Source organism: Harpia harpyja, chromosome 9 (genome assembly GCF_026419915.1).
Source record: "Harpia harpyja isolate bHarHar1 chromosome 9, bHarHar1 primary haplotype, whole genome shotgun sequence".
Taxonomy (NCBI): domain Eukaryota; kingdom Metazoa; phylum Chordata; class Aves; order Accipitriformes; family Accipitridae; genus Harpia; species Harpia harpyja.
Genome location: NC_068948.1, coordinates 43,881,906 through 43,897,194, shown reverse-complemented (window position 1 = coordinate 43,897,194; position 15,289 = coordinate 43,881,906). Strand labels below are relative to the sequence as shown.

General features: G+C 61.6%; 1 protein-coding gene across 1 annotated transcript; it reads left to right on the top strand.

The window, feature by feature from the left end:
- The first annotated feature begins 8,109 nt into the window (after window positions 1–8,109).
- Window positions 8,110–15,036, top strand: LHX5 (LIM homeobox 5). Its single transcript, XM_052796217.1, is given in 9 exon segments — window positions 8,110–8,435; window positions 10,164–10,387; window positions 11,638–11,681; window positions 11,683–11,821; window positions 11,824–11,897; window positions 11,900–11,920; window positions 13,367–13,532; window positions 14,686–14,876; window positions 14,878–15,036. Coding segments are annotated over 9 exon segments (1,191 nt in total). The 5' UTR covers window positions 8,110–8,262.
- Window positions 15,037–15,289: the final 253 nt, after the last annotated feature.

The following is a 15,289-nucleotide window of genomic DNA, read 5'->3' as shown; positions in this document are numbered from 1 at the left end:
CATGTAACACGTCGAAGGGGTGTGTTTCTGAGCCGTGGAGGTGTAGGGGAAGAGGGTTGGGGTGTGTGCAGGGAAGCGTGTGCGTGTGAGTCGGGTATGTGCACATACATGGACACGCATGAAGAAACGGGAGGGAACGTGCAGGTTGGGTGGTGGGCGCGGGGAAAGGGTGTATGCGTGTGTGCAGGAGAGGACGAGGCAGACAAAGAGCTGTGCGGGCAGACAGGGGCAGACTCCAGGCCCCTCACCGGGGCGTCAGGGCTGGAGGAAGCCAGGCGAGCCCAGTCCGGGACTACACGCAGGCGGTCCCGGGAAGGACTCGGCGGTCTGGCCGGTTCACTGTGCCGGGGAGGGTTGGGAAGGGGGAGATGCGATGTGTGTGCGTGCAAGGGCAGGAGCGTTTGTGCAAGAGAAGGGATGGGACGTGGCCGAGCGTCGCCTCTCCGTGACACTCAGGGTCCGCCACTTCTTTTTTCTTGGCCGCCTGGGTCCCCCCGCGGGCGTGGGGCTGAACCGCGGGGCTTCCCCCGCGCTGCCACCGCTCGGGGCGGGCAGGCACCGGCAGTTTGGGTTTCAGTTTTTATCGCTGCCGCTGTAAAAGTAAAAAATAAATAAATAAAAAAAAAATTGGCGCTGAGATCCCGCGGGTCCCCACCCCCGCGGCGGGGACGGTGCCTGGAGCTGGCGGTGTCCCCGGGCAGCGCAGCCCGGCTCCCGTCGGGATTAAGTAGTTAATGTTAGCACAGCACTGGTGGGGGGGGGGGGGGGGTGTCTCCGATGAGTGTCTGCTAATTATATCGTCGTGTTTGCAAAATTTCCAGCCTTTCTGGCAAACGCAGCTTTCTGTGGGAGGAGGGAAAGAAACGGGAAAGGAGAGAAAAACAGAGAGAGACAGAGAAGTCGGTATTGAATGTGTGTGAAATGATAGGGGAAAACGAGAAATAGAGCAGCAAAGGAGAGTGAGAGAAAGAGAGTGGGGGGGGGGAAGAAAGGAGAAGAACAGAAAAAAGGAAAGGAGAAAAACAGAAAAAAAGGAAAGGAGAAAAACAGAAAAAAGAAAAGGAGAAAAACAGAAAAAAGAAAAGGAGAAAAACAGTAAAAACCAGAAAAACAGAAAAATAAAAAGGAAAAAAAAAAGGGGAGAAACCCAGAATTTTAAAAAAAGGAGAAAAACGGAGGGAAAAAAAAAGACAAGAGAAAAAACAGAGAGGGGAAGAGCGATCGAGAGAGAACGAACGAGATAAAGAAGGAGGGGAAGGGCGGAGGGGGGCAGCCGTGCCCGGTGCCCCGGTGCCCGCCGGGCGAGGCGCGGGCGGCGGGCCGGGACCGGGGGTCGGGCGGGCCCGGCGGGGGCCGAGCGGTTCAGCACCCTGGAGAGCTCCGCGCCGCCGGCTGGGCGCGACACGGGGGGACGGGGACACGGGGGGGGGCGGACACGGACACGACATCGCGGTGCCAGGGCCAGGCAGGGCTCGGAAGGGACCCGCCGTGGCTCGGGGCCGGGATGCCGACAGGGTCCCTCCGTCCCGGGGCTCGGTCCTGCCGAAGTCATGGGTGTCGGGACCCGTCCCGGAGCGGGGGCTTCGCGCCCACCCGGGGCGTGGGAGGGAGAGAGCAGCGGCCCTGCTCCGCTTTTCGTCGCCACCAGCCCCGGCAAACCGCCCTCCCCGCCGGAGCTGGCCCCCGCCGCCCTTACTGGCCCCTTTGGCTCTTTGGCATGCGTGGCTTTGGGGTGCTCTCAGCCCACCCGTGTCGTCCCCCCCCCCCCCGAGTCGCCCCACGGTGCCCATTAGCAGGAATGTGGGAGCGCTGTAACCCGGCCCCCTCATCCCGCCCGCAGGTGCGGGCCGTGTACTCCCCCTCGCTATTTCCCAGGAAAATCCAAAGGAAGGGGAAGGAGCCGGGGGGGGGGGGGGGGGGCACATCCCGGCGGGGACACCCAGCGCCCCGCCAGCTTTGGGACTCCCGGGGGGGTGGGTAAAACCCCTGCCAGCTCCCTGTTCAGCCCCGACCCCCGACGGGAGCACCGGGGCGAGCTCCTTTTCCCCTCCCTGTCTTGCAAACACCACCACAACCCTCAGCTTCAGCCCTGCCCCCCCCCCCCCCCGCATCCCCGTCCGTGTCCGTCCCCCCACCCACTCACTCACCCACCCCCCCTTTCCCCGCTCCGGGGGCTTCTGCCCCGCCAGGGCGGACTCCCCACGCACCGGCTCGCTCCGTCCCGCCGCTGCTATGCGGAGCTCCACGGTTGCCGCCGGCTTTTTCTCATGCAGATTCCCTCTTTCACACCTCCCAAACAAAGGCAAACGGGGGCATCGCCTCGCCGTGTCAACACACACGCTCATTAGCGGGAAAGATGGGGGGGGGAGCGGGTGGGAACGGCTCGAGCAGCCCCTCCGCGGGGGGGGGGGGGGGGCGGTCGCATCGACGGGAGGTTGTAGCGGGCCGGGGATCACCCGAGGAAATTTGGAGCGAGTTCTTCGCCGCATCCCCCTCAAGTCAATAAGTTTCCCAAGCTCTGGGTTTGGCTGTTTCCAGGTTCGTTTATTGCAACACACGCTGCTCACAATCAGGCTTCGCCCACCCGTGATTTGGTAGCCACGGGGCTCCGGGGCGGCTCCGCGCAGAGTGGGACCCCCAGCCCGGGGAGGGAGAGCCGGGGGCGGGGGGGGGGGTAACACCGGGGAACCGTCGGGGCGATGGAAACGGGGCCCCGGGATGATGCCGGAGCTAGGAGGGGCTCAGGGAGGGAGGGGGGGGCAATTAAAGCTTCGCCAATTACCGCCGCCCACGGAGAGAAAAGAAAAAACAAAAAGAAAAAAAGCAAAAAGAAAAAAACTGATTAAAACGGCTGTGGGGAGGGCGGGGGGAGCGGCTGGGGAAGTGCCGGGAAATCACGGCCGCGGAAAAAAGGGCGAGCGGAGAGCGGAGGTGGGAAAAGCGGCCCCCCGGTCGGTGCTGGCCGCCCCCCAAAACCGGGACCGGTGGGCTCCAGGGCTCTGGCAGCCCGGGCCGGGGCCGGGGTACCGCGGGGGATTCGGGGCTCTCCGCGGGGCCGTTCTCCGCGCCCGGGCTCGCACCGACGGGCGGCTGAGCCCTGCGGCCCCTCGCCTGAATTTTTTTTTTTTTGTGGTTTCGTTTTGGTTTGGTTTGTGATTTCCCCACCCACCCACCCTTTTTTTGTGTGTGTGTGTGTGTGGTTTGGTTTGGTTTTTTCGCTTTAAACCGCCTCCACCGAGCCCGCAGCCGTTCCGCCTTTCCCGGGGCTTCACCCTGCCGCCGGCGCCGGCATCGCCTTTCGGTTTGTGCCGTTTCTTCCTCCGAAACCCCGGGCTGGAGCTCGGAAGGAAGGAAACAATAAATTCGTTAAAAATAAGAAAAGGAGGAGAAACAAAAATAAAAATCCCCGCGTTCTTCGTTTGCATTTGGGCCGCGGTGGGGTTGGGGGTTTTTGTTTGTTTGTTTTCTTTTTCAACATTCCCCCCCCCCCCCGCCGTTTACAGAAACACCCACGGGGAGCAAAAAGCCACCCCAGGCCGGGCTGGGGCATCCCCTCTTCCCAGCACTGGGGGGGGAAACACACACACAAGGACCCCGGCCCTTCCTCGGCCCCCCCTTTGCAGGGGTTGGGGAGGGGGACAGAGAAGGAGCGGTGGGTCGGAGGGGGGGTCCGGGTGGCACCGTGGGGGCTGCGTGGGGCTCCGCGGCCCTTTGTGCGCGGGGGTGGGGGTGCCGCATTGTTTGCCGGCGGTGTGAACACGCACACTCACACGCACCTCGCCCCCCCCAGCCCCATAATACGGAAATTTCCATGTCCCAGCTGCCTTCCCCTTTTAACCTTGGTATTAATTTAGGACGAATCTTTTTAAACGGCCCTGTAATGCATTCAGACGCTGCTGGAGGTTTATCTTTTTTTTCCCTTTTTTTTTTTTTTTTTTTTGTACCGTGGGTTATATTTACACCCAAAACAAAATAATTACACTTTTGTTGGAGAGAGAAAGCTGGTGATTAGGCTGTGGCTCTTTGCAGCAAACCCTTTCTCAGTGGTACACCAGGACAATTTTTCACGGCTGGGTGAAATCAGACGCGGGAGGTAATGAATCCTGTGAGCTATTTAAATTTACAATTTGTAACGCAGTCACTCAGAAACGCCTATGGCCCGGCGAGGAGATGCTTGCTGGGTTTGTTTAATGTTAAAACCTGCACCGTCCCCCCTCTTACCAGGGGAAAGGAGGGGAACGCGGGGAGGAGAAGCCTCGCCCGCCCCCAAACACGCTCCCGCCGGCTTGCAGCCCCGCGGAGGAGCGCGGAGCGGTGCGGAACCGCCGCCTCCCACCGAGCCCAGGCTCGGCTTCCCCGGGCCGGGCAGAGCCGCGGAGCCCGGCCCCGCTCCGCGCTCCTCCGCGCTTCCCGGCGCGACCGCCGCCGACAACCAAAAATAGTTGGAAATATCAACAAAGTCGTCGGCGGAGCATCCTAACAGATAGATAATTAATTACAAAACACAGGGGGAATATGCAAACCGCGTATTACAAATTCTACAGGGCTTAACTGATTGGAAACAGATTATTATCTTGTTTGTCTTTTGTCTGTTTCACTTATCCCTCTGCCGTCTGTTGTGTTGTAAGTTGATACACTTTATTCTTGAAAGGGGATTTTTTTTTTTTATATAGTAAATTCCATCAACATCTTGTATAAGCGACGCTGCTTCTCCATGCATTACCCTGTTAAAACACAATAGGTTTATTAGTTACATATAGGTGGATATTATAGGGCCTGAATTACCATCTGTTACCATAGGGGAATGCGGCTGATGGGGTGGGCTGGCGGGCGGGGGGGGCTGTTTGCTTGAGGTTTTTGTTTTCCCCTCCCCTTCCCCTTGGCTGTATTTATTCCTTTACTTTCAAACGAAAAAGGGAGCCGAGCCCGGCAGCGGGGAGCGGGACCCCCCCCCGGCATCGCCTCCCCGCCCCTGCCCCGCCGCGGCCGGGCCCGCAGGGGAGAGCGGGGAGGAACGGGGCGGGGGGGGGTCCCCGGCTGCGGGTACCGGCTGCAGAGCGGCATCGTGGCGGGGCTACCGGTATCGGCACCGGCCGGTAGCGAGAGCCACGGCGGTGCGCGGGGGCCGTGGGAGCGGGCCACGGCCGGGCGTGGGCGTGGGCACAGGCAAACGCCCGAGTGCCGCTCCCGCACCCTGTGCTGGCGCGTTACACGTTATCCATAAGAACCAGATTATCCATACGATTATCCATAGGAGCCCGTTTCGGCGAGGGGCTGCCCGGGCCGCCACCCGCGCCATCGTTTCTCCGTGGGAGTGACAAACCGGCGGTGTCTGCAAGCGGGGCTCTGCCGCCGGGGGGGGGCGGGCAGGCACACGGACACGCGTGTGCCCCTATAGCTGTTCGTGTATACGCGTGTGCGTACACATTTCTATCTCCACACAGGCGTCCAGCCGTGGGTGTATACACACCTGCCTCCCGAAATAGATGGATAGGTATTTATTTCTCCACGGTGAGAGGAGATTCCCGGCCCCCCCCGGATCGTTCCCCGAAATCCACCCCCCCTCCCCGAGCAGCGGGGCCTCGGGCGCGGAGGCTGGAGCGGGAGCGACTCGGCCGGCGGGCAGGGCCCCGCTCCGCGGCTCCGAGATTCCCCAAAAAAGCCAAGGGAGCCCCCAGAAAACTTGGGCAGAGCCACGGCGTGAGCGCGGCCGCCGTCGCCGACGGTCCGGTCCCTCTTCCTCTTTCTTCCCTTGCCTTCGCCTCTCTTGCCCATTTCTTCCCTTTTTTAATTTACTGCCTTTTTTATTTCTTTCCTTCTCTCTTCCCTTTCTTTTTTTCCTTCCGTCTTTGTTTTCTTTCTTTTCCCTCCTCTTTCTTGCTCGCTCTGGCGCTTTTCTTTCACGCTTGCTGTTTCGTTTCCTTTCTTTTCCATTCTCGCCACTCTTTCTTTCTTTCTATTTCTTTTCTCCGTTCCTTTTTCCTTCATTTTTTCCGTCTCCTTTCTTGCCTCCTTTATTTTTATTTATATTTTCTTTCGTTCATTTATTACTTCTTTCGTTCCTTCTTTTTTCTTCGTTTTCTTGAGTTTTTCCTTCCGTCTCTCCTCCTTTCCTTCCGTCTCTCCTTCTTTCCTTCCTTTTTTTCGTTTCCGTTAATTTATTTTTCTTCACTGAGCCCCTTTCTGTCTCTCTCTTTTCGTTTCTCCTCCTCTGTCTCTTTTTTTCCGGACACGTTTTCTCTCTTTCCTTCTGTGTTTTTTCTCTCTTTATTTCCCTTTTCTTTCTCTCTTTTTTCCCCTAGTCTCTTCTCTCCGTATTTTCTTATTTCGATTCTCGTTCTTTCCACGAACACCCCTACCCAAGGGCTCACACAAAACCTCTTCCACTTCCCCGCCGATACCCCTTGTGCCGCGGCAGGTTTGGTTTGGGGTTTTTTTTGTTTGTTTGTTTTGTTTTTTCTTTTTGTCCGCTACCGGGAGCGTTTCCCCGCCCCGGTGCGGACCCGGCGGCGGGATGCTCCGCGGCTGCCGGCCCGGAGCGGGCTTTGGCCGAGCCCTTCTCCGGGGGGGGGGGGCGGAAAAAAAAAAAAATTAAAAATTATAAATTTAGAGATTTTGGCTGGAGAAACGGACGGGGGACGGTCGGCCTTCATCTGCCCTGCCGCCTTCCTCCTCCTCCCCGCAAGGCCGGACCCCAGGGCCGCCCCTTCCCCTCCCCAAATCCCGGGAAAACGGAGGGAAGAGGCGGCGGGGCCGCCCCCCACACCGACCCCACCGCTCCGGCTGGGAGCGCCTGGCTGGGGCAACGACCCCCCCGTCCCCAGGCAGAATAACACCCCCAGCCCCCCCCATAACCCCCCCCCCAGCGCCGGGTCCAATCCTGCACTCCGTCCCCTCCCGCAGGGCCAGCAGACGATTTACAGCTCCGCCGCACCTGGAATTAAAGAGAAAAAACAGTGTCCGAGGCGGCTGCCCCCTTACCCCCCCCCGGGGGGGGGCTGCCAGCGAGTTACGCGGGGCGCGGAGCGGGGAAGGGGCGGGAAGGCGGCAGCCCCGTGGGACAAAGGCCGGGGGGTGGCGGGGGGCCGGGGGGGGGGGGGATGAGGGGCCGGGGGGGGGGTCGCATACCTCCGCGCAGCCGGCTGCCAGGGGGAACTTTTCATCCCGCCACGCTGCGCGGAGAAGCCGGCCCTCCCCCGCGCCCCCGGCCCCCTCCTCCTCCTCGCCTCCCCCCAAAATCCACTCCCCCCCCCGCGCCTTTTTCTCCCGCTTGTTGCTCTTCCAGACGAAAGTATCTCTCCCCCCTTGTGCAAAAAAAAAAAAAAAAGAATAAAATCAAATCAAGTAACCCCAGGTGATGGGCTCTCCCAGCCCAACTCGGGACCCTCCCCGAGCATCCCTTTAAAAGAAAAAAAAAAAAGAAAAAGAAAAGATTTGGTGGGAAACCGGGGGGGGGGGGGCGGTTTGCAGCATGTGTGTGTGTGTGTCCCCCGACCCCCCAGCCAGGTGCATACTCACTTCGCGGCACAGGTACAAGCCACCCTCAACAATAGAGGCGCGTTGTTTTTTTCCCTCTGTGCCAAGCACAAGGCTGGAGCCAATTTAGATATGCTATAAATTAAGAGGTTGCCATGGTTACCGGCCTCCCATTGGCCGCCTTTTGGGCGACGCGACCCTCCACGTCACCAAATCTGAATAAGGATGCGCGAATTACTAAGGCGGGGGACAAAGCTGGCGATGGGGACAGCATGAGAGTGGCGGTGCGGCGGCGGCGGAGCACAGCGAGGCACCGGGGCTGCCGGCTGCAGGGGGGGGGGTTCATGCACCCCTCCCGCCGCGCCCGCTGCCGCAGAGCCCGCCAGCAGCGCGGCCGCCGCTCCGACGGCTCCCGGAACGCTCCGGAGGGACCTGGGGGGGGGGGATTGGGGTTTTTTTTTTAAGTATTATTATTGTTTCGCGGGGGTGGTTTGGATTTTTTTGGTTTTTTTTTTTTTTTTTGGGGGGGGGGGGGAGGGGGGAAGAGGGCAGCATCGTTTTTTCCCTCCCGCCGCCGAGGCTCCGGAGAGAAGAGGGTGAAGAACTTGACAGCCGCTCCGCTCCCCTCCCCTGAATTTTTCGTTATTCCCTCTTTTTTTTTTTTTTAATTTTTTTTGTTTTATTATTATTATTATCATTATTTTTTCCTGCCTTTCTGAGCCGCCGCCGTGTGCCGGCGCGGGGGCTGACTTCTCGTTTGCGCGTCTCCATCCCCCGGCGGAGGTTATGATGGTGCATTGTGCGGGCTGCGAGAGGCCGATTTTGGACCGGTTCCTACTGAACGTCTTGGACAGGGCATGGCACATCAAATGCGTCCAGTGCTGCGAGTGCAAGTGCAACCTGACCGAGAAATGTTTCTCCAGGGAAGGCAAACTCTACTGCAAAAATGACTTTTTCAGGTGAGTCGTACGGGAACGAGAGGATGCGGAGGTTCACACCGCGCCCGGCCCCCGCTGCCTCCCCGGGGTCTCCCCCGGAGCTTTGGGGGGAGCTTCGGGGGGCTCCCCACTCATCCCTCCCTGCCGAGGATCCGCACCGAGCCTGTCCCCCCGCTCCGGTGGGGAAGCAACCCACCCCCGGGGCCGGGGGACCCCCGAGGGCTGGGGGGGGGGGGGGGGGGCGGCGGCTGCGCTACAGCCGCTGCTGCAGCCCGAGGAGGGGACGACGAAGCTGTCCGTCCCCCCCCCCCCCCATCCCAGTCTCCCCATGACCTTGCCTCCACCAGCACCGGATCCCGATCCGCCGGTGCCACCGCCCGCCCCGTCGCCGCAGGCCCCGGTGGGCAACCGTGTGTCCCCCCCGCTTCGGGGCCCGGCCTGGCTTTCCTCGCCCCCCCTCCCGGGACCACAGGCCCCGGTGAAGATGGTGGCCAAAATCTTTCTCTCCCCCCACCCCCAGAGCCCCGCTCTCCGCCGCTCCTTAAACGCCCCTAATGACTGCGATAAGGTGCCGGTGAGGAAATTAGGGGCCGGGATGGGAAAAGGGGGGGGGGGGGGGCGATGACTTATGACTCCTAATGCTCTCACTACATCAACGTCACGGGGAGCAGACAGGGAGGCAGAAGTTGTGCCGTGACCGGAGGGGAAAAAGGGGGGACCCTGCGTGGGCACCCCGGGGCCTGGCAGCCCCCGGTTTTCCCCAGGGACCCGGCAGCGGCAGCCCCCGGCTCCCGGGTTTTGGGGGTATTTTTTGTGTGTGTGTGGGGGGGGGGTTGTTTGTTTTGGGGTTTTGAGCGGTTTTGGGGGTTGGGGTTTTTTTATGGGTTTTTTTTGTTGTTGTTGTTTTGAGGGGGTTTTGTTTTGTTTTTTTATTTTTTTCCTTGGGGAGATCGTTTCCAGCCGATTCGGATTCTTTGGAATTTTTTTTTGTTTTTTTTAAAAAACGGCATCTCCTGGGGGGGAAAAAAAAAAAACAAAACCACAAACAACCGCTCTGCCTCCAGCGAAGGGAGGGAAAATTGGAGATTTCCAAAGCGCTCCTCCCGACAAGGAAAAAAATCCCCCTTCGGGAGAGCGGGACGGTGCCGGCGCCGGGCTGGGGACCCCGGGATGCTTCGGGGAGCGGAGCTCCCTCCTCCGCCGCCCGTTGTTGTTCGGGGTGCGCTGTGGCCCCCACCCCCCGGGCACCCGCCGCTCCCTTTTTCCCTCTCTCTGGCCGTAATTAACCCCTTTTTCTCGCCGGGATTTTCAGGCCGGTACCGGGCGGAGCCGAGCTCCCCGTTCCCAGCCCGGGAGGCACCGGCTGAAACGAAATCCACCCCCCCGCCGCCGCTCTCCCCCTCTGGCCCTTCTGAGGCCAAATCCTGTCGAAGGTGCTCGTGTGTGTGTGTGTGTGTGTCCCCGGGTGGGGACACCCCAAACCCGAGCTCTTTCCGCAGCCCACCCCGCGCCTGCGAGCGGGGGGCTGCGCGGGGGATGAAGGCTTTCCTCCTCCTCCTCCTCGCCGCAAAGAGGCAGGGGGTGCGAATCGCCTGCTCCCCCAAATCTCCCAACGAGAGATGCTGGAGGACCGGGCTCCCGCGGTGGGATTTTGAGGAGGGGAGGGGGGGGAAATCGGTATAAAGGAGCCCCCCACCGCAGCCCATCGCCGCCGGGGCTTCCAGCTCTCGCTTTTCTCCCCCTTTCCAGGAGGTTTGGTACCAAATGCGCCGGCTGCTCCCAAGGCATCTCCCCCAGCGACCTCGTCCGGAAAGCCCGGAATAAAGTCTTTCACCTGAACTGTTTCACCTGCATGGTCTGCAACAAGCAGCTCTCCACGGGCGAGGAACTCTATATCATAGACGAAAACAAATTTGTTTGCAAAGAGGATTATTTGAACTCTCCCAGTTTGAAGGAAGGCAGCCTCAACTCAGGTACGAGCGGCTCAGCCCGCCGCATCGCCCGGGGATTCAACCCTACCGCTCGTACAGGCAGGAACAGGCAGCGCCCGATCGCTCCGGGCAGCCGCCGTGGTGCTGCCGGTACCCTCCCGCCGGCCCGGGAAGGACGTTTGGTTTTGGGGGGGGGGTGAGGGGCTGCACCCCGCAACCAGCCCGACACCCACCCCCCCCCCCGTTAATCCGCCGGGGGGGGGGAGGGGAGGGGAATTGGGGGGTGAAAGCCTTCAAACCGGGCAGAAGGCTCTGTGACACCCCCCCCACCCCCCCCACGCGGGACGCGGACACGCGTGGGATGAGCGGCGGGCCGAGGTGCAGCCCTGCAGCATCGCTTTCTTTCCCCCCCCCCCCCCCCCCGCCTCCACCCACCCCAGCTCCTGCCCCGCACACGGCCCCTACGGCAGCGGGGATGCGGGGCGGTGGGACACCAGGACCCCCCCACCCCACTCCCGCGAGTGTGCCCGCTCGCCCCTCCCGCACCGCGGGCCTGATCCTTCGCCTCCTTTCACCCAGAGGCAAAGCTCCCATTTGACTTCCTTGGAAGCTGTCTCTGCGTCAGGACAGCAGGATCAGGCCCACTCCTGCTGTCCCAGCCATGCCAGGCGCCTGTGCCTCACCCCCTTCCGTGGGCTCTCTCTCCGTCCAGCACCCGGGGCCGGATCCTGGCCACGCCAGTCAGTGGGGCCGCTGCTGGTGAGCGAGGCGAGTAGAGCTTGGCCTTGGGGGGGGGAGTGCTGGCATCAGGGTCCCCAAGTTTGGGGGGGGGAGGTGGTTGGGGAGGGGGGGGGTGAGCCAGGCTCAAGGCAGTGACTGGAGACCCCCCAGACCCTGACAGGGACCGGTTGCGTTTCTCCCAGCGGTGCATCCCGCTTCCCCACGTGAAAGGTGCAGGGGGGGAGAGGGGGGGAGCGCCAGGGGCTGCGGTGGGCCTGGGGCATCACCCCCCCTCCCCAGCTTCCCTCCCGGCCGGCACGACACGGTGCGCAGGGCCGGATCGGGCGGCGCTTGCCCTGGAGCTCTGCCTGATGTTGGGGGGAAGATGCTTTAGGGGTACCGGGGGGGGCAGAGGCGATCTGCACCCCTTGCTGCTCTCCAGCACCCCCCCCAACCCCTCTCCTGGAAAGCGGCCGGGTCGGGTGGACCGAGGAGGGCAGAGGAGAGGGGGGGTTGATCTCTCCCCTAAGTCATACCGCGCCCCCCCCTTTCCTCTTGGGTCTCCTTTACAGTGTCCTCATGTACAGACAGGAGTTTGTCCCCGGATCTCCAGGACCCCCATGCAGGACGACACCAAGGAGACGGACAACTCGACCTCCTCGGACAAGGAGACCACCAACAACGAGAACGAGGAGCAGAATTCGGGTACCAAGCGGAGGGGGCCCCGCACCACCATTAAAGCCAAGCAGCTGGAGACCCCAAAGCTGCCTTCGCCGCCACCACCCCCAAACCCACTCGCCACATCCGAGAGCAGCTGGCCCAGGAGACCGGGCCCTCAACATGAGAGTCATCCAGGTAGGGCAACCCCAGCCCACCGCCCCCGGCGCGTCTCCCCTGCCCCGCTGTAGCCCTCCCTGCCCGACAGCGTGATGTCACGAGGCTGGCCAGCGATGTCATTCCCGCCGCAGACCGAGGGTTCCTGTGACATCAGAGCTTCGCGGGGCGATTTCCCTCGCGCAGGGATGGGGAAAGGACCCGCGTGGGGAGGGAAGGAGAAGGGGGTGCTGGTAGGAGCCCAGATAGTTCGAGGCCGTGACGGTCTCCCCCAGGTGCTGGGAAGGCGTTGGGACACTGAGGCTGGTCCCACGAGTGGGGGAAACGGGGACAGGCAAACCCCCATCCGTCTCCCACCAGCGTCACACCAGGCCCAGCCTTGCACCCACTCCACGCTCCCGTGGGTTAGCGGGGATCCCCCCACCCTGTGCTTTAATGCACCGGCCCCGTGGGAAGAGATGAAAACCAGCCCCAAAACGTGAGCTGGCTGGGTTCCCCCCGTTGCCTCAGTGGCTCGGCTTTCCCCCGGGGCCGAGCAGGATCCCGCGGCGTGCCGGGGGAGATGGATGCTCCGGCCTTGTGAAAGCAAGGAGAAGCCGTTGCGCTCTGCAGGCAGCCCGGCACTTTCTTACCGCGCTGCCCCCGTGAAGAAAATCCCTGTGGAAATGTAGGAATTAATGGGCTTTAATAAAGGCATTAATAGGGGAGGACTTTCCGGCTTTGCCGGTAGCGGAGCTGCGAGTCCCGGCTATCCCGGCGGAGGGGAGCAGGAGAAGTCCCCCGGAGGAGTGTGATGTGCTCGTTCCCCCCGAGCTGCCCCGTTCTGGGGGGGACATGGGGGGGGGAGCGGGGCAATAATCCAGGCACCCCACCAGGCTGGGGGAAAGGCATACGTGGGCTGAGGCCGTGCGGTTTGGACGAGGTGATGCCTCGTAGAGAAGCGGCCGTGTTTTCCCCTTCCCTTTTATCTCCATCCTCTCCGGCTGGCTTTTCTTCTGACTCCCTGCCCGCCACAGCAGGTGCTCATCTCCCTGCTCCCCGCTTTCCGCCTACTTCTGCCACGATCCGGAGTTCCTCCCCCCTTTTTCCTTCCCTCTTTTCCTCTCTTCTTTCCCCCCCCCATAAGGAAAAATTCTTCTTCCCATATATTCTGGCTGCCGTAGGGACAGACAGGCTGAGGATGCGTACAGGGGGGACGCAGCCAGGGAGCCAGGATTTTCATAAGCCTTGTTATTTCATGTGTGTGTCCCCCTGCCCCGTGCACCTTGTGGGGCTATTGGCAGCGGGGGGGGGGGTGTCATTAAAAACCACCCAGAGACAGGAAAACCCATCCCCTCCCAGGCGGGTCCAAGATTTCCATCCCTTTCCCCAGCCATCCCCTGGCCAAATTTGCGGGGGGGGGGGGTCCCCCTGACCTAGAGGGTACCCCCCATCCCCCGGTGGATACTGACGCCGGCCCCGCCACAGGTCTGGTTCCAGAACCGCCGGTCCAAGGAGCGTCGGATGAAGCAGCTGAGCGCGCTGGGTGCCCGCCGGCACGCCTTCTTCCGCAGCCCACGCAGGATGCGGCCCCTCGGCGGCCGCCTCGACGAGTCCGAGATGCTCGGCTCGACGCCCTACACGTACTACGGAGGTGAGGGACCGGCTGTGGGGGTCCTACCCCATCCACACCCCCCCCAACTCCTTCCCTCCTTCTTCCTCTTTGTTCCTTCCCTGTCCCGCTTCTCCCTGGGGTTTTTTGGTTTTTTGTTGGTTTTTTTTTTTTTCCCCCGACCCCCGGAGCCGCCCCACCGCTGCATCCCTGCCCACCCCACGCAACACCGCCGCCGTGCGATTCGCACACCGGTGGGCATCCCCACGCAGACACGCGTGCTCACACCCCCGCACCACCCCATGCACACACGGCCACGAAGACACGGCCACGCACGATCCCCCCCCGGCCCCCCCCCGGGCATGGTGGTGGGGCGGCAGCCCCTCTCCCGCAAACAAAGCCCCAGCTGCGGGGCTTTTGTGCCCCTTTCAGGCCACATTTGTTCCAATTACCTCCCGGCCCCGCAGCATATGGAAGGTCACTGCCGCCGGGCTGGCCCCCCCACCTCCCCTCTCCCCCCGCTCAGTGCAGACCCCCCCCATAAGCTGCATTTTCAAGAGCCTCCCCTCTGACAAGGGGCTTTCCAGGCACCCCTTGCTGCCCTGCAGTTAGTTTCTAGATCCCTTCCAGGCTGCTAAACATATATATAATTTCCCCATGATATTTTTTTTCCCCCATTTCATATACATTTTTTTCCCCCATTGTATCTATTTTTTTCCCCATTCCCTTTACATATTTTTTTTTCCCGTTCCCTTTATATATACTTTTCCCCCATTCCCTTTACATAATTTTTTTTTTCCCGTTCCTTTTATATATACTTTTCCCCCTTTCCCTTTATATATATATTTCCCACACACACACTAAATAAGCATTAAATTGAGCCCATCCTCCCCCCCAGATGCCCCAGCCCCAGGCTCCTTGCCCTCCTATATCCCTTCCCTCCCTCCAGGCCAGGCAGGGAGAGGGTGATGAGCGCTGCAAGCCCTTAGGACCCGGCTTATTTCTCTCTCGGGTCGGGCTCAAATTTGCAGCCGGCGCTTTGGGCCCCGCACCCCAGGAGCCAGCAGAGCATTTCGGAGGGGGCGGCCACGCTGGTCAGAGGGGGAGCGCAGGGTTGGGTATGGGGCACGGTGGGATTTTGGAAGTTTTTTGGCGCCGGGGGACCAGCTCCATCCTTTTCTCCCACTTCCCGCAGATTACCAAGGTGGCAATTATGACTTTTTCCCCCACGGGCCGCCCTCCCAAGCCCAGTCCCCGGCCGACTCCAGCTACCTTCAGAACTCAGGACCCGGCTCCACACCCCTGGGACCCTTGGAGCCCCCAATAAGCGGACACCACTCCTCAGAAAACCAAAGGTACACGGATATGATCTCGCATCCCGACACCCCCCAGCCCCGAGCCGGGGATGACCGGTTCGCTGCACCCCATTCCGGGGGAGGTCTTCAGCGGGGGGCCCAGCCCACCCTTCTCCATGTCCAGCAATAGCGGCTATAGCGGGGCTCTCTCGCACCCCAACCCGGAGCTCAGCGAGGCGGCGGTGTGGTAGGCCTGGCGTGGGCACGCGTGCGCGTGTGGAGGGGGAGAAAACACCCCCACGTTCCCCCAGCCCACGCGTGTCCCCCTCCCCAGCCCCGGACCAGGGCGCGTCACGTCGCCGGATAAAGACCCCCCCCCCCCCCCGATGCCAAAACGCATCCCTGCATCCCCCCTACCCTCCCCATCACTGCAGAACACCCCCCCAACACCCTTCCCTGGGATTTTGGGGCCACCCTGCTACCTCCCCCTCCTGGCACCTTCCC